Genomic DNA, 25,140 nt, shown 5'->3' on the forward strand with positions numbered 1-25,140 from the left:
ACTGGTCCTCTCCCGCCTGGACTACTGCATCTCCCTCCTGGCCGGCCTGCCTGCATCTACTACCCACCCACTCCAGCTCCTCCAGAACTCTGTGGCTCGTCTGGTATTCTCTCTGCCACGATTCGCACACGCTACTCCACTGCTCTGCTCCCTCCACTGGCTCCCGATACCGGCACGCATTCAGTTCAAGACTTTGACCCTCACCTACCGTTGTCTCGACCACACTGCACCGAGCTACCTTCAGTCACTCGTCTCTCCATACATCCCCTCCAGACCACTGCGTTCCTCCAGTGGCAGAAGACTAACTCTGCCTCCTCTCCACTCTCCTTCCTCCAGAGCCCACTCCTTCTCATCCCTGGCCCCGAAATGGTGGAACGACCTGCCCACCAAAGTCAAAACAGCAGAGTCCTTGACCTCATTCCGGCGCTTACTCAAGACACATCTTTTCAGACTCTACTTATAATATTAGTCCTTTTACCCCTGCTAGATAGCACGTCACAGTTTTTTATTATGGTGCTTGCATTCTTGATTTGTTTTCCTCCTTGCTCCCTTTCCCATAACCCCTGACTGTGACCCTACATCTTGACAGCACTTAGCTTTCATCGTCCAGGATGTAGGAAGTCACTTATTGTACTTGTGTAAATTGTAAATTGGAATTTGTAAAATGTATTATTTTGAATTGCTGTTTTAGCTAAATTGAATTTGTAATGATTGATGACTTGTACTTCACTGTATTTTTGCACTTTGTTTGCACTTATGTTGTAAGTCGCCCTGGATAAGGGCGTCTGCAAAGAAATAAAAATAATAATAATAATAATAATGTTGTGTTTTTCAGTGGGTCTGTGGCCCCGCTTCTTTGGATCAGGGGTCCACTGCCATGATATGCGCGGAAGCCGCACAAGTTGATTGATTGCCCACGCCAGATATTGTGCAAGTAGATACGTACTCACTCCTAGCTACACTAGTAAAGCAGCCGGCCTTGCTATTGTTTGCAGACGGCATATAATATGATTCTAGACAGTTCCTGGTAATGGCGTGACAATGGTCCTCACTTCTGTGTGGCTCAGGTGTGGCTCTACAGGGCCCCAGAGGTTACTGTCTGGAGTTGAGTTGCCGAGGCCCCTAGCAGTGCACCTCGGGGCAGGCTTCCTTATCAGCTCGCTGCCTCCTCCCTTGCAATGGTTTTGTTATACAGTAACCCCTCCCCCTTGGGCAGTGCTTCCGACTTGAAAGATAACGATAGGTTGTGAATACAACCCTGGTTATCTGACAAAGGAAGCACTGCCCATGGGTTGCAAGGTCGCACGGGAGTCCTATCTCTTGGCAAAAGAGGACGAACCTGCGCTGATGTCACGTTTTATAGAACAGGAAGGGGGAAGGGATAGAGTGACGTTTCATTCGGGTTCCTACAGAAGTGTACAGAAACCCGTCCACCTTGGGCATTGCTTCCTTTTTCAGATAACCAGGGTTGCATTCGCAACCTATCAATTTATATATTTGAGTTCATGTAAATGTTTTTTTATTAGAGTTTATATAATTTAGTTATTTTTTTCAGTTATTTGTTTTTTTATAGTTTGAAGATTACATTTGGTAATGTTTAATCTGCTATAATGTGAATGTTGATAAGTTAAATGGACTTTGGGTATGCATCTTCCTATGTTCTTTATGATAAGTTAAATGGAAACGATAGTTTAAATATTATATATATATGATCTGGTCAGATGAGTCATCCTTCACTGTATTGTCAAGTGGGCGAGTGCACGTGTGGCGCACACCAAGAGAACGGTACAGGCCTGACTGCTTGACCCCTACAGTGAGGGGGGTCTGGAGGCTGTGTTATGCTGTGAGGGGTATTTTCCTGGCATGGTTTGGGTCCACTTGTACCCTTAGATGGAAGAGTCACTGCAAATCATGACAAAGTTATTCTGAGTAATCACCTTTATCCTATGGTGAAACATTTCTATGCTAAAGGGAGTGGTCTCTTCCAGGATGACAATGCCCCATCCACAGAGCACGAGGGCTCACTGATTGGTTTGATGAGTATGAAAATGATGTGACTCATATGCTATGGCCTTCGCAGTCACCAGATCTCAACCCAATTGAACACCTATGGGAGATTTTCGACTGACATGTTGGATAGCGCTCTCCACCACCATCATCAAAACACCAAATTAGGGAATATCTTTTGGAAAAATGGTGTTCCATCCCTCCTCGTAGAATCTATGCAGATTGAAGCTGGAGGCCCGTGGTGGCCCAACACCTTTTTTTTTTTTTCTGGCAGTGTGTATCTGTTTGTGTATGTGTGTGGGGGTGGGGGTTGGGGGTTGTCAGGTTTCTGCTCCACCTTACAAAAACCCCACCACCACTGATTTTTGCTATGTGTGTTCCTGAACGTTTATGTTGTGCTTTTAACGTTTTACGTTTTTCGCTCCACTAGGATTTGTTCATTCCATCATGACTAGCTAACTAGTGGCCTAGTAAGAGTTGCTAATATGCATATCATATTGTTATGAGTTTTTTTATATATATATATATATATATATATATATATGAAATACGTATGAGTGGAATAGCTAATTATAATGGGAAGTAAGTGCATCATGATCTTTGTTGTAAATCAGAGGAAATTTTGATACATTTTACATGTTTAGAATTTTATTCAGCATTTCCATGTAATACAAGTAATAAGATGATCAAACAATAGGACATGTATGTCGCTTGGCCAAAAGCCAGCCATGCCTTGTGCTGCCTTATATGTTACTCTTCGGGTGAGAAAAATGAAAAGTGAAATTACAGGTATGTTTCCAAAAAAGTGATAGCAACATGAAATAATGTGTAATGCTTTGTTTTATATTGTATTGATCAGTTTAACCCCATTAAAGGCTTCTTGAAGGTACAAGTTATGCCATTACTTGGATTTTAAGATTCTCTTGGAATGCACCTCTTGAGATAATAGTGGAATAAATGTGACAGTTCTTTCATATGGTATACTGTCTTCATCTCAACAAACAGTACCCAAATTGTTCACAGCAGAAAGTAATTATTTCCACTGCCTAAGATATTCTGGACTCTCCTGTCCTGTTTAGTTTGGAAATTCTAGTGAATCTTCATTTCAGCCATTTTACTAAGCATGAAATAAGAAAGGCTGCACCTTCTTCATAGACTTCTGTATTGTTCCCATTATAAATACATCCAAGACAGGCTATAAAAAAGTTGTATTTCTATAGCAGTTTACCAGTATTCAAAATAGTTTGGTCAGAACTTCAGTTGATGTTGTCAAAAAGCATTTGTGGCAAACATCTACTATCCTTTTAAAATAATATCTTGTTTATGCAATTCTCCAGACTATGATATGAGTTTTCTTAAGCATAGATTGAAATATCTCACAGTGTTCAAAGATTCAGGATTTACATGGCTGCTCAGTACAATATTTTAATCATTAACCCATGCTGTTCCCCTTCATTAGGATGGTGATCCAGTAAGGCCAGGCGTGGCAATGACAGATCTTGCTACTGGACTCTACACCCATGGTGCAATAATGGCAGGACTTCTACAAAGACAGAAGACTGGAAAGGGGCTTCATATTGACTGCAATCTCCTGTCTTCACAGGTACTTCAAATTCACATACCTTTTAAATAGAGCATCCTGAGCCTATGCTTGTTCATAAGTACACATAAACATTATCTTCATGTGTGGTCTAAACTTTAGTCTGCCACTGTGTGGGGAAGCAGCCCCTGTACTAAGGGGTTAAATTGGGCCGGGGCTCAACCCGGCTCCGGCAGCCTCCGTGGTCTGGGGAAAAAAGTTTGCAATACGTTAGAGCTTAACACAATGGAGAAAACACCGTCACCCCCCATCCCCCCTCCCCCACTAACTCTGTGGAGGAAACACCATCACCACCCCTCCCCCACCACTAACTCTATGGGAAAAACATTGATTAATTATTTTTTATAATCACAATAACATTTCACAATTGGTAATGTACAGATTACAGGAATACATTTATAAAGGACTAAAGAAGAGAAGAAAGATAGAGAAAATAAAACCGAAAAAAGGCAGAATGAAGAGAAAAGAGAAAGACAAGAAGTCAGAAAAAGATAACTATAGCAGGTCTTCTAAAGGCAAAGTATGGAGAGCATCAGCCAAATTATTAGGGCAAAGATGGGAACTGGAAGTGATTAAAATAAGACAAATAAGGTTGCCAAGCTGTGCAAAAGTTCTCTGTGGAACCCCAAAGGTTATATTTATTTTTTGAGGAAGTGTAGTACATCCCTAATCAAGCAGATGTAAGTAGATGGGGCAGCTTGTTTCCAGTTTAATAGAATTAAATGTCTAACTAGGAGAGTTACAAACGCCACAGTGTCCAACCTTATTTTGGACACACAGACTGTGCCAGGTACAGCACCAAACAAAGCAATCAGGGGTATGGGTTCAATGCACAATTGTTTGACATGTGATACAGCTCCAAAAATAGAGGACCAATAAGAATGTAGCCAGGGACAAGACCAGAACATATGCAAAAGTGTGGCTGGTGCTTGTTTACATCCGTCACATGTTTGATGAGATTCAGGGAAGATTTTGGAAAGTTTAAGTTTGGTCAAAAACCTGTGATGAAAAATGTTAAACTGTATGTGACAAAACAATAAACAACAGTGCTAACAGAAAAAAAAAAGTATATGATATCTGAACGCAATGCTAGTAGGATTGCTAAGAGTAAACACAACAGAGTAGAGCAGACCTGGGCGTTTTACGGCCCGCGGGCCACATCCGGCCCTTTGGCAGTCCCTGTCCGGCCCGCGTAAGGTCAGAAATTAGAAATTACATGTAAGTAAGTGTACGCCATGCACGCAATACAACTGCATTGCTTTTATTTTGAAGGTGAACGCTATTTTTTTTTTTCAATTTACGTATGTGCGTGTGTGCCTACGCATCTTCACAGTAATGTGTTGGAGAACTTTGATGGGGAAAAATGTCGGACTTTTGAAATGGTTGCAGGTTAAAGTGACTGAAATTAACCCTGAACAGAAATTGGTATTTTTACATTGTATTATACATCAGGAGGTGTTGTGTAAGTCAGTGCTATAAATTAACCATGTTATTGATGTTGTAACTAAAATAGTTAATTTCATCAGGTCAAGAGCATTGAATCACAGACAGTTTGTTTCACTTTTGGAGAAGCATAAGACTGAAACATCGTGACATAGGCTACCACAGCTGTCAGATGGCTAAGCCTGGGCAAAGTGCTTAAAAGAGTATGGGACCTAAGAGCAGAGATTCAAGAGTTCTGTGAGAAGAAAGGGAATGACATCCCAGAGCTCTCAGATGCAGACTGGATAGCAGATTTTGGATTTGCTGTTGATGTAACTGCACTAATGAATGAGCTAAATACCAAACTGCAATGCAGGGGCATTTTTGTATATGAAATGTACAGCTTGGTGAAGGCTTTCATGAAGAAGTTGCAGTTTCTTTCAAGCCAAATAGAGGACAACATTCTCACCCACTTGCCAGCACTAAAGGAAGCCACACCATCAACTGATCACCTCTGCAGGTACTCATCCATGTTAGGAGCACTGCATGGTGAGTTTTCAAGGCGATTTCAAGACTTTAAAACAGTTGAGAATGAAATGCACATGACTTTTTCCTCCCTTTACCTGCAGTGTGAATAATACACTCAGCGATGTTCAGCCCGAACTCATTGACCTGCAGTCTGATACACTACTGGCAGAGCACTTTAAGTCAGTATCACTGGATCTGGATTTTTACTTTTCTCTCAAAGAGGAGAACTTTCCACACATGAGGAGGCATGCTCAAAAGATGTTAGTTCTCTTTAGATCTACCTACATATGTGAACAAACATTCTCAGTGATGAAGTTTAACAAATCCAGATACAGATCCTCTCTCACTGATGATCACCTGTCAGCTGTCCTTCGCATATCCACCTCAGACATTCAAACAGACTTCAGTGCACTTGTTCAAGCCCAAGACAAAGAAGAAAAAAGTACTGGAAAACATCAAAAGCACTTATTGCTTTTTGGATAAAGTTAATTAATTGTTGGTCTTTAACATACTACGAAACATACGCATTTTCAGTATTGTTATTGTGAAAGTTAAGTATTGTAGTGATCTCGGACTTGGGGGGTGCATGTATATTTGTGTGTGTGTGTGTGTGTGTGTCAGGTTATGTGTGTTGGGGGATGGGCTGTTTAGAGCGGGTTAGTTTAGCATGGTTTAGTTCTGGGGTTACAGGTTAGCCCTGCGTGGGAATGCAGGAGGCACCGTGACTTAAATAGAGGTGCCCGGTTCCCACACGGAGGAGTCAGGGAGTAGTTCAGTTCAGGAGGAGTAGTTCAGTAGTTTCATGAGAGTTTAGTGAGACAGATGGTCGCTCCAGCCTGAAGATCACTGTGTTCTGAATAAAAGTTCCTGTTGTGGTTAACCCTGTGTCCTCTCCATCATTCCTGCCGTTGGTGGTGAACTCCAACAGCGATATGGCAAACAAAAACCCCGTATCGTTACAGTATGTTATGTTAAAAATATAATTAAATAGTGATATAATAATTGGTATTTTTACTAATTTTTAATGCTATATTTGACCTACTCCCCATTTTCATAGCCTTATCGTAATATGAATTCCTACCAATAGCAGCTAATCAAAACCATATAATTTACTGCTTTTTATAAAGCAATAAAATTAATATTGAGCAGAATTAAGTTCATCCTATTGGTTTGGCCCTCCACAACAGTCCCAGTTTCTCATGTGGCCCCTAGGCAAAATTAATTGCCCACCCCTGGAGTTGAGGATCGAGAAAGGATTACCAAAACAATGGAGTCACCCCACCTGTGACTGCCCTGTATATACTAACAGGTGCTGTCTAGTCTGTGATTGGACAATGGAGGATTTGGATTAGTCAATGGGGGGAGAGATAAAACCAGAGGACTGTGGAAAGTGAAGTTTTTACCTGGCCAGGTTACTGTCTCTAGTTAAAGGGACAGGTGGGTGTTTAACCACCCACTTGTGTATCATTGTGAATGTCATTTCATGCTATGTGGATGAGCTCTAGTTTTGTAGTTTTCCATTAATATCTACAGCATGCTGTTTTATGTGATCTAGAACTTGCTTGGATGAAAGAGTCTTAGAACATAAGAACCAGGGAATAAAATTAACACCCACCACCCGCCAGATGTGGGTAGATTTAGCCAGTGGTGGGTAAATCTGTCAATTTTACCAGCTACTTTGGCAGGTAGCCAACAAGTGTACAGGAACTCATCTTGTTTTCATTTCTCCTAGCGTATTGGTCAATATGTTTCAAAATACAAATTCATTAGTTGACTTTGTAGTGTTGGTATCTTAGTTGATTTGGTCAACCGCAATATCTTATTTTTTGAAAATATATGGCAGTTGGACAGCCTTCTGTCCAGGAGGACATATTTCATGGAGAGCAATGAAGCAGAAGAAAGGTTCCTGCAGGTTAAGGATGTGGAAAGATAATGACTTTTAATTACTTTTCATAGTCATAATTACTGACTTTTTAATGACCTGGATCAACGTGTTTTCGAATTATAATAGTTGCATTGACAAAGTTCATACACGCACAATTGGTGGAATTCTGCATTAATGTATAATAATGTGCAGTGCAATTAAACTACCAGGAATCTACAGCTGATATGTTAACAAACCTAAAAGCCAAACACCCTTCTGTGAAACTAGCAATGACAGAAAAGGAAAGAGGAGCAACAAACACATTCATATTACATACACAGCAAGCTATTGCTATTTATTTTGTATTCGCTGTAACTCGAACGCACAGGTGTGTTTCCTAACGTAGACTGGCAGTCTGAGTGTGGTTTGGACAGGGAAAGTCAATCGTTTAGTCAAGCAGATTGTATAAATTAGCTAGCTAGATAGGTCTTAAACATTTTGTATTTCGCTGTTGTGACCGGAAAACATTGTCACAAGGACGCTAAAGTTAAGACATTTTCGTTGCAGCTCACATTGCTAAACTGGCAATTGAATGAAAATGTATAAAAATTGAAAAAGAAAAACATATTGGTCGGTCAGTTACAGATGTAATGGTAAAATATTCCTTTATAAACAAATAGTCACTACCTCTATATTTAATTTGAAATTGTCACAATAAAAAGTTTATGTCGACAACAATAATAATACGAGAGTTGACAGGTCTGCTGTTATAATGCCATTTCCATACATCTTCTAATAATGCATTTTTACATAGATATTTATTTAACAAAGTTGTTGTTAGATAAGTATTAATAATTTATGATGTATTAATTATAATCCATTTTACATTTTGAATTGCTATGTTTAATGTGAATTGAATTTGTGATGCTTGGAATTAACTGTATGTTTGCACTTTGTTTTGCACTTATGTTGTAAGTCACCCTGGCTAAGGGCATCTGCCAAGAAATAAAAATAAAATAATAATAATTAATTTATGAGGAAATGATAGAGACATGCATTTTTTGCTGCTTAGCAGAGATTGTGCTAAAGAGAAACGTGCGGTTTGTTTACATTGCGTCTTTGCTGGCGTGGATGGTATTGACCAATGGAAAGGACGTTACTGTCTGTTATCATCCCTATAGATTATATTTTGTACCCAATCCAAAGGACCTGACTCAGCCCTGGCACTCTATACTGATAAAGCAGGTATCAGGTTATGCGCTGCCGCGAGAGCAGATGAGAGAGAGAAACAGACTTTTACATTGTAGTTTATAAACAATGACTTTTAATGAAAACATTAATTTTAATTACTTTTAAGGGCCTTAAGAAAATACTTTGAAATGTAATGACTTTTAATGACATGCAAGAGACCCAGAGAAGGGAGTAGCAGTGAAGAGGAAGAGGAGTATGAAGAGCAATAATGTGTCACCATATAACACCCCTTCTCATGTGTTAGTTTAGTGTGTTTATACAGATCACCATTATCTGCCATGTTATTTCATATGTGATTGATTAATTTGAAAATGATGCTTCCATCTCCACTATCAAGTGTTATAATTCAATAAGAATGCAATGTTTTGGTCAAAGACCTTATAACACTTGCAAGTAGAAACAGTGTGTGGATGCATGTTTTTTCTATCCAGATCCTTTTCCCTCATGTGCATATATGTCTAAAAGTCTATACAGGTGTGGGATTAGCTTTTGTTATTGTGATTGATTAATTACCCGAATAAGTGTCATGTTTTAACGTGTTCACTACACATTTATACACCCTCATGTATTTCTGGTGATGTTTGCCTTTGGCTGGTAAAAATACTGTGACGTCCTCAAGGACCAAAGGAAAGGATCCAAGTGCAGGCTTAGAGTTGAAGCAGATAATCCGATAAGGGCAAACGAGAGAGAGTAAACCGGGAGAGTACAAGGTCAATCGATCAAGCGAACAGGCTAGTGGGGAGATCCAAAAGGAGTAAACGAGAGAGGGAAGCAAGAGGTCAAAATACACGGTAAGGCAATCAAGAAACAAGGCTCAGAATTGATCCAGGAGAGAATGCAAGACTTCGCTATAAAGCTAGGAAACAGAGGGGTTTAAATACTGTGTAGCAGAGAGGGTTTGAACTAGGTGAATGAATGATTAGCCAATGATAGGAGAGGAGGACAGAACAGGTGCACCTGGAAGGAAAGAATGTGGAAAGACTGGTTTGACTGAACAAAGAAAAGGAGAAGCACTAGACTAGTATTCGGGAGAGGGAGACCTCTGGTGGTGAACTAAGGTGGAAACAGGGGAGACTGTGACAGTAGCCCCCTCCCCAGAATCGGCCTCTGCCGGACCGGAGCAGTGAGGACGGCGGCGAGGACGGCCACAAGGCCAAGGAGCAGGAGCAGTGGGATGAGCTCTGTGAAAGTCCGCAATGAGAGACGGATCCAGGATATCCGAGGCTAGAACTCAAGAACGTTCCTCTGGACCATACCCCTCCCAGTCGACCAAGTACTGCAGGCGTCCTCTGTGGCGACGAGACCGTAACAGGGTATTGACTGCATATGCCGGACCGTCGTCTAGATCCAAGGGAGGAGGAGGCGGAGAATCAGAAGGAGAGAAGGGATCGGGGCCTACAGGTTTTAACAAAGAAACATGAAATGATGGAGCTATCTTGTAGTGAGGAGGTAACTGGAGACGATAGGTAACAGGATTGATTTGGCGGAGAACAGGAAAGGGACCGATAAAGCGAGGGCTCAATTTCTTGGATGGGAGTTTAAGTTTAATATCTTTAGTAGATAGCCAAACCAACTGTCCTGGGTGGTATTGTGGAGCGGGTTGTCGATGTCAGTCTGCCAAGGTCTTTTGACGGCGGATAGCTCTTTGGAGACGGACGTGTGTAGCATTCCAGACATCTGCACTGCGACGGAACCAATCATCGACTGCTGGGATGTCGGTAGACTCCTCATTCCAAGGAAACAGAGGCGGTTGGTATCCTAAGACACACTGAAAGGGGGTGAGGCCTGTGGAAGAACTGGTCAGGGAATTCTGGGCGTACTCAGCCCATGGCAAAAAATGACTCCAATCATCTTGGGAGGTACTACAATATGAACGAAGAAAGCGTATGACCTCTTGATTAAGACGTTCTGTTTGACCATTAGATTGTGGATGGTAACCGGAGGTGAGAGTGACCTTAATATTCAGAGCCTTGAAGAAAGCAGACCAGACGCGGGAGGTGAATTGAGGGCCTCAGTCGGAAACAATGTCTTCAGGAATCCCATAACTGCAGAACACGTGATGGAACAGAACTTTTGCAGTTTCAAGAGCGGAGGGAAGCTTCTGTAAGGGTATAAGCCGACATGATTTAGAAAAACGATCTATTGCTACTAGAATGGTGATATAACCCTGATAGCTGGGAAGATCAATAACAAAATCAATAGAAATATGAGACCAGGGACAGCGTGGAATTGGAAGAGGTTCCAGGAGACCAGAGAGGGGATGTCGTGAAGATTTAGACTGGGCACAGATGGAACAGGCATTAACAAACTGGGTAGTATCTTGTGCTAGAGTGGGCCACCAGAATTTCTGTTTGATCAAGGTAATGGTGCGATGGATTCCTGGATGTCCAGAAGCGGGATTAGAATGAATCCATTGAAGAAGTGTAGGACGTTTGGATGTAGGTACATAGATCTTATTGGAAGGACATGTGGAAGGGGCAGGATTGGAGGAAAGTTCCCTTTGAAGTTGATCCAAGAAATTACATTTGATTGGAGCGACAATACAGGTAGAGGGTGGAATTGGATCATCAGATAGGGGTTCATGAACTGAGTCAAACTGACGAGAGAGAGCGTCTGCTTTGATGTTTTTGGATCCTGGGCGATAAGTCATAGTGAATTGGAAACGGGTGAAAAATAATGCCCAGCGTGCTTGACGGGTTGAGACGTTTTGCTGCTCGAATGTATTCCAGATTTCGGTGATCTGTGAGTACCAGAAATGGGTATTTTGATCCTTCCAGCCAATGCCTCAACTCCTCAAAGGCCAACTTCACTGCCAAGAGTTCCCTGTTACCGATGTCATAATTCCTCTCCGCAGGTGATAATTTCCTACAGAAGAATGCACAGGGATGGAGCTTAGATGGTTGACCGTGTCGTTGAGAAAGCACTGCCCCGACGCCGTTTTCAGAAGCATCTACTTCCACAACGAAAGATTAGGGTCTGGGTGCTTGAGGACTGGAGCAGTGGTGAACAGGGACTTAAGTTTCTCGAAGGCGAAATCAGCAGAATCCGTCCATAATAAACGACGAGCAGAGCCTTTTAATAAAGAGGTTAAAGGAGATGCGACTGAACTGAAGTTACGGATGAAGCGACGATAAAAGTTAGCAAAACCCAAGAAACGTTGCAACTCCTTAATTGTTTGAGGCCGAGGCCACTCAGTTACTGCTCTGACCTTCTCAGGATCCATGTGCACTCCACTGGCATCGATGATGTATCCCAGAAACGCCACACGCTGTCGATGAAATTCACATTTCTCAGCCTTGACATAGAGTCCATTTTGTAGCAGACATTGCAGCACCTGTTGAACCTGGGAGATGTGTTCAGAGAGAGTAGAGGAATAAACCAGAATGTCGTCTATCACAAAGTGATGAAGATAAGGACGTAACACCTCATTCACGAAAGCTTGAAAGAGTGAAGGTGCGTTGACCAGACCAAAGGGCATGACTAAATATTCATAGTGGCCAGAGTTAGTAATAAATGCCATCTTCCACTCGTCTCCTTTTCATATCTGGATTAGGTTATAAGCACTACATAGATCTAGTTTTGTAAAGTATCGAGCTCCTCTTACCTGTTCCAAGGCGGCAGGAACTAAAGGTAAAGGATATCTATACTTGACCGTAAGTGCATTAAGTCCCCTATAATCGATACAAGGTCTTAAACCTCCGTCTTCTTTGCCACTAAGAAGGAGCTTGCCGCAGCAGGTGAAGTGGATGGCCGGATTATGCCTTGTGCTAATGCCTCCTTGATGTACTCCTCCATGGCCTGCAACTCTGGAAGAGAGAGAGGAAAGATTCTGCCCAGAGGTGGAGTAGAACCAGGGAGAAGATCAATAGCGCAATCCCAAGGACAATGTGAGGGCAGAGAGGAGGCTTCGGGATTTGCTAAACACGGCAGCCAAATCTTTGTATTCAGGTGGAAACTCGGGCGGGGTTTATAGAAACGGACTCTCGATGTGGGTGGCTCTGCAAGGTGAAGAAAGACAATTAATAAGGCAATGTTCTCCCCAAGAATACCCCCTGAGTCGTCAAAGCTGCAGCAACGTCAGGTAAAACCACTGGATCCATGTTAAAGGCGAAGTCTTCTGTGACGTCCTCAAGGACCAAAGGAAAGGATCCAAGTGCAGGCTTAGAGTTGAAGCAGATAATCCGATAAGGGCAAACGAGAGAGAGTAAACAGGGACAGTCCAAGGTCAATCGATCAAGCGAACAGGCTAGTGGGGAGATCCAAAAGGGGTAAACGAGAGAGGGCAGCAAGAGGTCAAAATACACGGTAAGGCAATCAAGAAACAAGGCTCAGAATTGATCCAGGAGAGAATGCAAGACTTCACAATAAAGCTAGGAAACAGGGGTTTAAATACTGTGTAGCAGAACTAGGTGAATGAATGATTAGCCAATGATAGGAGAGGAGAACAGAACAGTTGCACCTGGAAGGAAAGATGGGGAAAGACTGGTTTGACTGGACAAAGAAAAGGAGAAGCACTAGACTAGTATTCGGGAGAGGGAGACCTCTGGTGGTGAACTAAGGTGGAAACAGGGGAGACCGTGACAAATACCAAGTGTCTACTAAGTTTTTTCCTTCTACCAGACACAGTGGCTAGTGGCCAAAATAGTTAATTTTATCCTCTAATAAGAACATAAGAAAGTTTACAAATGAGAGGAGGCCATTTGACCCATCGTGCTTGTTTGGTGTCCATTTAATAACTAAGTGATCCAAGGATCATATCCAGTCTATTTTTGAATGTTCTCAAATGCCTTGAAGCCCAATTTACATTTGTGTCCCCTTGTCCATGTGTCCCTGCTGATCTGGAAAAGCTCCTCTGGTTTGATGTGGTCAATGCCTTTTGAAGACTTGAATCAAGTCCCCACATAGTCTTCTCTGTTCCAGGGTGAAAAGGTTCAGTTCGGTCAACCTCTCCCAGTATGACATTCCCTTAACCATAAGTCTGGTTGCTCGCCTCTGAACTGCCCCTACAGCAGCGATATCTTTCTTGAAGTGTGGTGCCAAGAACTGTACACAGTATTCCAGATGAGGTCTAACTAGTGCATTGTACAGTCTTAACATTACTTCCCTTGTTTTAATATACCCTAGAATTTGGTTTGGCATTTTTATTGCTTCCCCACATTGTTTGGATGGGGAAAGACTCCTAGGTCTTTCTCATGCGTTACTTCTTGTAGTTCTATTCCTCCCATAGTGTAATTATAGTGGACATTTTTATTACCTACATGTAATACCTTGCACTTGATCACATTGAATTTCATCTGCCAGGTGTCGACCCACAACAGAATATTATCTAAGTCCCTTTGAATAAGCTGTGCTGCCGAGACTGTATCTGCTGAGCCACCTATTTTAGTATCATCTGCAAATTTGACAAGTTTGCTAACTATCCCAGAGTCCAGATCATTAATATAGATTAGAAAAAGCACAAGCCTTAGTACTGATCCCTGTGGAACTCCACTAACAACCTCACTCCAGTTAGAAGTAACTCCTCTTATTGACACCCTCTGTTTCCTATATATCAACCACTTCATAATCCATCTAATTATATTTTCCTGAATTCCCTTGTGAGAAGCTTTCAGAAAATCTAATTATATCATATCACATGCTTTAACGTGATCTACAGCTGCAGTTGCATGCTAAAAAAAACTCTAATAAATTAGTAAGACATGAGTAAGACTGCCTTGTCTAAACCCATGTTGACTATCACCAAGAATATGGTTTTCATTGAGCTGCTCCTCTATTTTATTTTATTTTATTTCAGGTAATGTAATTTCCTGGCTCAGTTTTGTCCCCTTTCTTGTGGATTGGTATGACATTTGCTGTCTTCCAGTCAGTTGGCACATCCCCTGTTCTAAGTGTCATTTGGAATATTTGAGTTAGTGGTCTATAAATAATTTCCCTAATTTATTTAAATACTGTTGGAAATGTACCATCTGGCCAGGGTGATTTGTTTGTTTTTATTTCTGCTTGTCCCTTTAGTACCTCCTCCTCATTTATCCTGATTCTCTTAGGGTTTGACTGGACTGATTGTTAACCTGTTGCATGTTATCTGTTTTTTCTTATGTAAGAACCTCTGTAAAATACTAATTTAGAACATTTGCTACATCTAGTTTATTTTCTAAGATACTTCCATTTTTACCTTTTAGCCATCTCCATTCCTCCTTGTTTGACCTCTTGCTGTTATAGTATTGAATAAAGCTTATTTTCTTATGTTTATTTCTATTTCCCTTTTTGCTTTTGTAACAACCACAAAGGCACCTCCACATATCCCCACCAGAGGTCACCATCACCCTCTCCATACCAGTCACCTCTCCCAGCTTAAGTCATTCAATCAACATTCCTGAACACCTTGTGCACTTGCTCAATCACCCTCTGCTCCCATTCACCCTGCACCTCCCAACTTGGTTCTCTGCTTCCCTCTGCTCAACATATAAACCCCTCACTGTCTCTTACTCATAGCGAAGTTTTGTCAGTTCTGTGTACAACGCTGAACAGTCTCCCTGTGCACTTTGTACATTCACTTACAAATTAAACACACGCACTCTACACACACACAGTCTATTTTGATTTAGATTGAATATTCATTAATGACCTATGATTCCAAAACAGACTTTTGTCAGATCATACAGTGATAGCAGTTGTAGTCTGTTTTTCAACAATTTAATTTCACCCACCCCTTAGTTCTAATGTTTTTCAACACTTTAATTTCTCCCTTTTATTGATTAATGCATCACTCAGTCGGCTTGTTTACACAGGGCGCATTAACTCGTGCAGACTTTCTGCAGTAAGTGTGAAGGAAGCTGTTTACATGATCTAATATTCCATTAATACATATTGGGAGGAATACTTGCATATGAACCAGCTTCGAGGAAGTCTTTTACCACCCTGGAAGTAAGTTTCTTGGGTTACATCATCGATGCCAGCAGCTTGCACATGGACCTGGAGAAGGTGAGCTGGCCTCTTGAACCTGCTTGCAGTGATGCTGTACAGTATTGTTACGCATTGCTCATGTGCAGAGATGCTACTGAATATCTTCCAAAGCTGCATATCACTTGAAAGCTGAGTTTATTGGCTTCACGTGTGTGTCAATCTCACAATGATATGGGGGGAGGGACCCACTCAGACGCTCACAGATTCCTCAAATTCAATCGGATTTATTTGCAAATAGGCTTGTTTTGTTCAACCTAACGATTAATCCAGCATATATTATGTATAATATTTGATGTTCTATCAAATACAAGAAATTTCATATCCGATTTTATAAAATAGTTCTGTGTCAGTACACTGTACAGAGAGTGTTTACTTCTTAGCTCTTACTTCAGCAGACTCTCTGCTTCCAGACTGTGTGTAAATTGTCGGTATTTTCTGAGATTTTTTTATTCTGACCAAATAACCCCCGCCTTCAGAATGCGGAGGAGGGGTGGGAGGGTATGAAAATGGGGGGGGAGCAATTTTTTTAGTATCAGAGAATGATTGACAGCATTAGAGAGCTGAGAGTCTCAGCTTTCACGGGATACCAGTCACTCGGCAAACAATACAATGGTGAAGAGTACACTTCATATTAAACACAAAAACACGTTTTTGGTGCCCTTCTGAGGGCCTGGTTTTTAGCATGACATCACCAGGTTCATTATTGCCTGCTCCACCTGTGTGCAGTCAAAAGCCTCCAGACACCTCCCCGCAGGTTTGCTTGAGCCGCTTCCTGTCCCTCACTGTCCGTGGTCCCACATTGCCATGGATTTCTCACCGATCTCCCCAAATCAAGGCTACACTACCATCCTGGTAGCCATCATTCGGTTTTCAAAGGGCTGCCGGCTCATTCCACTGAAGGGACTCCCCACTGCTCTTGAGATGGCAGAGATGCTTTTCAACCAGGTTTTCTGCATCCACAGGCTGCCAGAGGACATTGTATCTGACAGAGGTCCCCAATTCACCTCCTGAGTCTGGTCTGCCTTTTTCAAGGCACTCAATGTAAATGTCAGCCTCACGTCCGGCTATCACCCCCAGTCAAATGGACAAAGCGATCGCCTGAACCAGGAAATCGATACGTTTCTGTGCTTCTACTGCAGTATGTCCCAGACTGAGTGTAGTTGCTTCTTACCATGGACAGAATACATGCAGAACTCCATCACCAGCTCTTCCTCTGCTCTTACCCCATTCCAGTATACACTTGGCTACCAGCCTTCTCTGTTCCCCTGGGATGAGGAATCCACAGATATCCCGGCACTGGATGACTGGTTTCACCGTAGTGCTGCGATCTGGCAACTGGCTCACACCTGGCTGCGTGATCCGCCGTCAGAAGAGCAAAGCAGACCGTCACTGCTGTCCAGCGCCACAATATCTGCCGGGACAGGAGGTTTGGCTATCCACCGGGGACATCAAAATGAAACTGCCCCCTAAAAAACTCAGCCCATGATACATACAGTCGCCTACTGCAGTTGCCCCCTCACTACCAGATCACACCCACTTTCCATGTCTCCCTGTTTAAGCCTGTGGTGTCGGATCCCTTGCCTTCTCCTTCTCAGCCTGTCTCGTATCTGGCTGCTCCTCCTCCTCCTCCTCTCCCTCTGGATCTGGAGGATGGTCCTGCTTATACGGTGTGCTCCCTGCTCCGCTGCTGTTGCCTCCGGGGGGCGACTAAAATACCTGGTGGACTGGGAGGGCTACGGTCCAGAGGAGTGCTCCTGGGTTCCCGCTGCTGATGTGCTCGGCCCTTCCCTCATCTCAGAATCCTGCTGCTCCTGCTCCTCGGCCCCGTGGCCGCCCTTGCTGTGTCGGGTTTGGCTGCGTCCGATTGTGGAGAGGGGGTAATATAACAACTACTGTATGAATGCACCTCCACATATCCCCACCAACGGGTCGAACTTTCTAATCTCTGCCTGTCTCCCTGGCCTGGCACGTGGTACCGGAAGTATTTTGTGGAGGTTCTGCTCTTTAGTTTCTTTCTTAACTCCTTAAATTTGTCTTGCTGAACCTATGCACTACCTTTTCCTATATCATTGGTTCCAATGTGGACCATGACCAGTGGATTCCCCCCAGCTTTGGCCAGTAACCTATCTACCAGTTTAGGGAGTGGGCACCATGGCACTCTGGTATTACCCTCACATTACCCTCTGAGCTGTCAGTTCAACTAGGTTGGAACCTGTTGGGCATTTCTAGCTCTTGGGTTGTCTCTTTTAAGGTGTGTGCACTCCCTTTTCTGCAGTTATGACCTACTGTAACCCAGCTGTTTTACTGCTCAAAGGGCTCAACCTTCCTAGGTTTTGGTGTGCACACCATCACTTGCAAAGTTTTTGGTCTCTTGGTTTCTGTCCCCTAGTCAACTTCTTAACTTTTTGTTACCGAGCAACAGCGCAGCTTTAAGTACATTTTGTCTAGCTGCCACAAATTCACACCTAGCTGGCTCCACCTGGCTCCATCTGGCACAAGCCACTTAAGAGTGTTTCTTTGGTTTAATTACTTTGGTCCCTTTACACTCACCCCCATTTTCACTTGGTTGGACTTCTTAAATGAGCAAGTGTTTAATATGGACATTATAAGGAGTACAGGTATGTGACATCTGTCAAATGAAACTAGACAACCTGTACTATAATACTATCCATAGATCATCCTTAGACCAACTATATTACAGTACTACCAAGTTTTTTTACAAAAACAAAATGCGTTTTTTGACATTTTGACCCTTTTGACCCTTTTCCTCCATTAAAGTATTAAAATAATTACAATCTGCATTATTAGGGCCAGAAATACGTGGGGCCACTCAAATGAAAGCATACAAACTACAGAATTAGCTTCTGCATTGATGATCATGATTAGACACACTATATTGCAACACTACCACCTTTTTTCTAAGATAAATAATAGCATAATTATGAATTATATTAGGATTTTATGAAAAAAAAAATCTTTCAAATTTCCCTTAAAGTACTAGTCAAAATACAACTTTTAAAACAAACTGGGTAAACATTTGATAGAAACAGAAGGAGTTATGATGATTTATTTTGTATGTATTAATAGCAATTCTATAACCTGAGTAAATGTTTCCCCTACTTTGCAAGTCAGTATCTCCACACAGCAACATCTGATCTTAACAGTCTTGGTATCATTTGAAAGCACCATCACTTTCCCTGTTACACAAGCATATCTGTCTGATAAACAACATGTAGGCTCTACATCTGCATCTCTTGGATCATTGCACAACCACATCCCTAGATACAGTTAGGTCCATAAATATTTGGAAAGTGACAGAATTGTTATCATTTTGGCTCTGTACGACACCACAATGAATTTGAAAGGACATAATTAAGATGTACTTTAAGTGTAGACTTTCATCTTTAATTTGAGGGTATTTACATCCAAATTGGGTGAACGGCGTAGGAATTACACCCATTTATATATGTGGTCCCCCCAATTTTAGGGGCTCAAAAGTAATTGGACAAACCAACATAATCATTAATTAAATTGCGAGTTTCAATACTTGGTTGCAAATCCTTTGCAGTCAATGACATAATATAACATACATGCAGGATAACTAATGAATTGTAATGTAAATAATTAAGTTGCAATTTAAGTTCTAACAGATATCATATTCACTTTTTTAGTGCATTGCAATAGTATTATTTATGTATCAGTACTAAATTACATGATCAGATTCTGAGACCTCAGTGATAGAAATGCTACTGCTTGACAGGATATGACAAATATACCATAATAAAAGGATGCCATAGAAATTAGACAATTTCAACTGTAAAAGCTTTGACAAATACACACTATTAGGCATAAAAAAACAAGAATGATTAGCTTTTTGCACAATTGGGTGGATAGTGAAATGCCAACAATAATACATTTAATTAATCTCTACATTGTAATCCACTATCACAAGCAGCTAGTTGGTTGGGTGCACTGTTCAGTTTTTACAATTTTTTAAATGATCACAATGTGTTAAACAACTAGGAATGCATCAATTAAAAGAATACTGATTTGTTGTTGCACAAATATGAAAGGCACAGGATCTACTGGATGCTTATAAATTGTTTGGTCCATTTAGACAAATTTATTGTGAAGACTCTTAGGCAATGAAACTTGGGACTATAGAGAAGCAACCTTAAAGTGACCACCATTTGTGTCCAAGTTGAATTGCATATTTTGCAAGTCATGGTATAAAGATGCTCTTGGAGGCCATGTTCCTCAGGATTCCATTGTATGTGCAGCAAATTTCATATGAACAAGTCGGCTAATTTGATCAGCAACCCCTACTTTTTAGTATCATGATAAAAACATGTATTAATCAGTCTTATTTTATCTCTACACATTTCCATGTAACATATAAGTCACTGTGCACAGTGGTGTGTCCAGAAATTTTTGAAGGGGGGGCATATACCCAATTTTATGGGGGGCCATCTTTAATCAATGCAATTATTCAACTTAGGTTTAGTACATTTCCCTCTTCAAATAAATAATAATTCAATTCCAAGAAGGTTAAGATTTTATTTTAATAAGGATATTAGCATTGCATTAGTAAATTTGTGCCTTCACTGATTTGTACTGAACTCAGTGAAGATTAGTCAAAATGCAGCTGTCATTCTACTCCCCACTCACCCATTATAGTTTTATAGAAGGAATAATGGATTAAGTTATTCAAGCAGGTCTATTCCCAATTTGTAATAATGTCCAGACATTTTAATAACCATTTTCCTATTGGTCAGTATAGCATACATCTCTTTGCAAGTCAGGTTAGGGCAGTGGTTCCCAAACTGTGGGAGGGCGTGGGTAAAGAGCTGAAACCACTCTTTACATTTATATTGAATAAACTGATTTATTTTGCAACAACCTATCTCTGTGAAATGACTTTTTCTACACTTACATACATTAAAAACAAACTGTACTATTGCGTCACAAGAGTGTAAATTGGTTCTCGGTTATTGGATTGTTCCATATCCAATCATGGCCAATCAGAAAAGAGGACTGTCAGGTAGCAGCATCTGTCAAAGCTGCTAATTGGTAGTTTCAGACCAAAATACACAGCAGATTATGTGAGGTGATAATTACGGTAAAATAAATACATAAAAATAACTTGCAGCTCCAAAATGTCAACGAGCTCACCAGGATTCTCTGCTACAATATTTTGGAAACGCATTAACAACAAATACAAGGGCAGTAACAAAAAAATAAAATAATTGAGTTTGCGCAGTTGCAACTGAGGCAGACAGTGAAAAGACGTCCGTGAAGTCCCTGGGCAAACATTTGGAGTTCAGAGGTATGGGAAGAAAAAAAACAACTTTACATGTCCCTTGATTGTGCAGCTAATCTGGGGTGTCATGTGTGTAGAGGTGTTTGTACCGTCAGTTTTAAAAAGTGGGCAACTAAATAATTTTAATTACAAAGAGTTCCAGTGGATACAAAATACATTTCAATATCTGGCTGGTAGCTTAATAAAATGAATGTATTTGTTGTGGTCCTTTTTCCTTTTCTGTCATTTTTAATTGCACTGCACATATTATACTCTTAAGTGTTTTCATGCACTTTGTCTTTCCATGCAGAATTTCTCTGTGAAGACGCCATTGTTTGTGTCCTTTTAGCACAGATTTCTGCAAATATGTGCAGATGTTCAGAATTCCACTGATCCCATTGGATCTGTGCAGAACTGCATGAATCTGTGCTACACAAACGTGACCACTGTCAGTCAGTCAATCACAGACAAGAAATAACAAATCCCACCCTCCCGCCAATCTTCATTACAGCTACATAGAGAGCAAATCAACAGTACAGGCTTATACACTCAACTAAAAGATTATTAGGAACACCTGTTCAATTTCTCATTAATGCAATTATCTAATCAACCAATCACATGGCAGTTGCTTCAATGCATTTAGGGGTGTGGTCCTGGTCAAGACAATCTCTTGAACTCCAAACTGAATGTCTGAATGGGAAAGAAAGGTGATTTAAGCAATTTTGAGCGTGGCATGGTTGTTGGTGCCAGACGGGCCGGTCTGAGTATTTCACAATCTGCTCAGTTACTGGGATTTTCACGCACAACCATTTCTAGGGTTTACAAAGAATGGTGTGAAAAGGGAAAAACTTCCAGTATGCGGCAGTCCTGTGGGCGAAAATGCCTTGTTGATGCTAGAGGTCAGAGGAGAATGGGCCGACTGATTCAAGCTGATAGAAGAGCAACTTTGACTGAAATAACCACTCGTTACAACCGAGGTATGCAGCAAAGCATTTGTGAAGCCACAACACGTACAACCTTCAGGCGGATGGGCTACAACAGCAGAAGACCCCACCGGGTACCACTCATCTCCACTACAAATAGGAAAAAGAGGCTACAATTTGCACAAGCTCACCAAAATTGGACAGTTGAAGACTGGAAAAATGTTGCCTGGTCTGATGAGTCTCGATTTCTGTTGAGACATTCAGATGGTAGAGTCAGAATTTGGCGTAAACAGAATGAGAACATGGATCCATCATGCCTTGTTACCACTGTGCAGGCTGGTGGTGGTGGTGTAATGGTGTGGGGGATGTTTTCTTGGCACACTTTAGGCCCCTTAGTGCCAATTGGGCATCGTTTAAATGCCACGGCCTACCTGAGCATTGTTTCTGACCATGTCCATCCCTTTATGACCACCATGTACCCATCCTCTGATGGCTACTTCCAGCAGGATAATATACACTCACCTAAAGGATTATTAGGAACACCATACTAATACTGTGTTTGACCCCCTTTCGCCTTCAGAACTGCCTTAATTCTACGTGGCATTGATTCAACAAGGTGCTGAAAGCATTCTTTAGAAATGTTGGCCCTTATTGATAGGATAGCATCTTGCAGTTGATGGAGATTTGTGGGATGCACATCCAGGGCACGAAGCTCCCGTTCCACCACATCCCAAAGATGCTCTATTGGGTTGAGATCTGGTGACTGTGGGGGCCAGTTTAGTACAGTGAACTCATTGTCATGTTCAAGAAACCAATTTGAAATTATTCGACCTTTGTGACATGGTGCATTATCCTGCTGGAAGTAGCCATCAGAGGATGGGTACATGGTGGTCATAAAGGGATGGACATGGTCAGAAACCTCTTTTTCCTATTTGTAGTGGAGATGAGTGGTACCCGGTGGGGTCTTCTGCTGTTGTAGCCCATCCGCCTCAAGGTTGTACGTGTTGTGGCTTCACAAATGCTTTGCTGCATACCTCGGTTGTAACGAGTGGTTATTTCAGTCAAAGTTGCTCTTCTATCAGCTTGAATCAGTCGGCCCATTCTCCTCTGACCTCTAGCATCAACAAGGCATTTTCGCCCACAGGACTGCCGCATACTGGATGTTTTTCCCTTTTCACACCATTCTTTGTAAACCCTAGAAATGGTTGTGCGTGAAAATCCCAGTAACTGAGCAGATTGTGAAATACTCAGTCTGGCACCAACAACCATGCCACGCTCAAAATTGCTTAAATCACCTTTCTTTCCCATTCAGACATTCAGTTTGGAGTTCAGGAGATTGTCTTGACCAGGACCACACCCCTAAATGCATTGAAGCAACTGCCATGTGATTGGTTGATTAGATAATTGCATTAATGAGAAATTTAACAGGTGTTCCTAATAATCCTTTAGGTGAGTGTATATATATATATATATATATATATATATATATTTATATGTTAGATTCACTTGTGATAGTGGCCATCTTTATCGAATATATATATAAACTGGTAAAATCGAATGAAATGGATAGGGGGTGTTACTGTATCTTTTGTATCTATGAATATTAATTCAAATGAGTGGTACTAGATGGAGTAAGAATAGGTGATAGAGAGATTCCAATGGAAATGGCCAAATACAATTGTGAAAAGTGAAATGCAAACAAGTATTAAAGTGTATTCCTCCTTGTTAAGCATTCAAAACAATAAATGGTAATATAAATATGAATGTGTGAGCCAGGGAGGGGGGGGAGCGAGCTGTGACCATAATGTTTTTGGGGGGGCGCCACGCAAAAAGTTTGGGAACCACTGGGTTAGGGCAGTTAGCTTTAGAGTCACCATTAGAAATAAGAATATTGGCACTAAGGAGCCCGGAGCCAGCTCCAGGACCCGGAGCTGGAGTGGAGCTGGACAGTTTTTGTTAGTTGTACTCCGGAGCCAAAGCGGAGCTGGAGCTGTAAGTGCTGGAGCCGGAGAGGAGCTCATCGGAGCGCTCCAGAGCCTGGAGCCGGAGCTGAGGTCATGGAGCTGCTCCACTCATTCCCCCCTCCATTAAACTCACCCAGATATTAAGTCCAGTTTTCTTAAATTAACAAAATATATAACTTCATAGGTATTTGTTGTGTGTTGGGGATTATAAAATAAGATCAGTTCTAATTCCAGCTATTAGTACATAATACATTATTTTTAATTAATTGTAATAATATGACACCTTCACTTTCTCACTCCGTTCAAGAAGTGATTCTAGAATCTCAGGGCATCTCTCATAAACCACTTGCAAAAGAGCGGAGCCCCACCTTTTCCCCCTCCCCCTCCAGCTGTGACTCTTATCTGTGCTCACCACGCCAATGGAATTGCAGGGGAGCCTCTCTATCCACTCTGCAGAGAAGGACAGTCAGCAGGCGACCTGGGAGGAGGATCATATATGTCTTAGCCCACATGGGGGCTCAGATTTGGAGGCAGAACTCATCTGGGGGGGAAGCCGCTTCCCTCCTGCTTTGACAGAACAGCAGCTTGGGTTCTGTTCAGTCATCCAGCAAGCTGTGGAGTAGTCCCTCCTGATCCCCTGGCCAGTGGAACCCACCCCGCCACCCTTCAGGTTTGAGAGAGGATGAGCAGTTGCAGCGGCCCACCCGGGCCCTCGTGCTACTGCCTGACCTCCTTGCCAAGCTGCACTCCGCCTGGGATCACCTGGCAACGCTCCCCCCACCCAGGCACAGGCAGGTGAGATAGATCTCACAGGACCCAGGGTGCGAGAGAGGCAGGATTGGTGGATTTCCTGCAGGTACATTCCACCATCTCAGCATTAGTTTCCTTGCCCCCCCTCTCAGCGGCGCCACTGGACCTGTCCACAGGCAGCAGCCTCACCCCCTGCTGACCTCCACTAGTGCCTCACCCAGGCCCACCGCCATAAAGCTAGGCCAAATCCCAGGAACCCAGGATGGGTAGCCGTGTTGGCCTCCTGCAGTGGTTTTTCGGTTCCCATGGGATGCATCCTCGCTGCGACCGAGCACATCTAGTGATGGTCACTCAGGCATGCTGGAAGGCGCTCTGTTGGTGGCGGAGCCCTTCAAATTTAGCCGAGCTGGCTCTTGTTGCCCTGCTGTGTAAATAGTTTGTATACAGTAAAATCTGCTCCTGTTGTTAGTGGAAGATACATATGTGCCCTGCTATGTATATAGTTTCATTCTATATATATTGTTGTCCAGCAGTGGCAACCCAGACTGGTTAGTCTGCTGTGTATGTTG

The 25,140-nt window shown here is 42.1% G+C and overlaps 1 protein-coding gene and 1 pseudogene across 2 annotated transcripts in view; both read left to right on the forward strand.

Moving 5' to 3' along the window:
- sugct (succinyl-CoA:glutarate-CoA transferase) overlaps nucleotides 1-25,140 on the forward strand; it is a 288,833-nt gene that overhangs the window by 58,787 nt on the left and 204,906 nt on the right. For both annotated transcript variants that reach the window (XM_066687287.1, XM_066687297.1), the window contains one exon: nucleotides 3,467-3,610. In XM_066687287.1, coding sequence (XP_066543384.1) covers nucleotides 3,467-3,610 — 144 coding nt within the window. The remainder of the gene's footprint in view (nucleotides 1-3,466; nucleotides 3,611-25,140) is intronic.
- On the forward strand, nucleotides 3,977-6,490 carry LOC136712790 (general transcription factor II-I repeat domain-containing protein 2A-like; annotated as a pseudogene).

Source organism: Amia ocellicauda, chromosome 2 (genome assembly GCF_036373705.1).
Source record: "Amia ocellicauda isolate fAmiCal2 chromosome 2, fAmiCal2.hap1, whole genome shotgun sequence".
Classification (NCBI taxonomy): domain Eukaryota; kingdom Metazoa; phylum Chordata; class Actinopteri; order Amiiformes; family Amiidae; genus Amia; species Amia ocellicauda.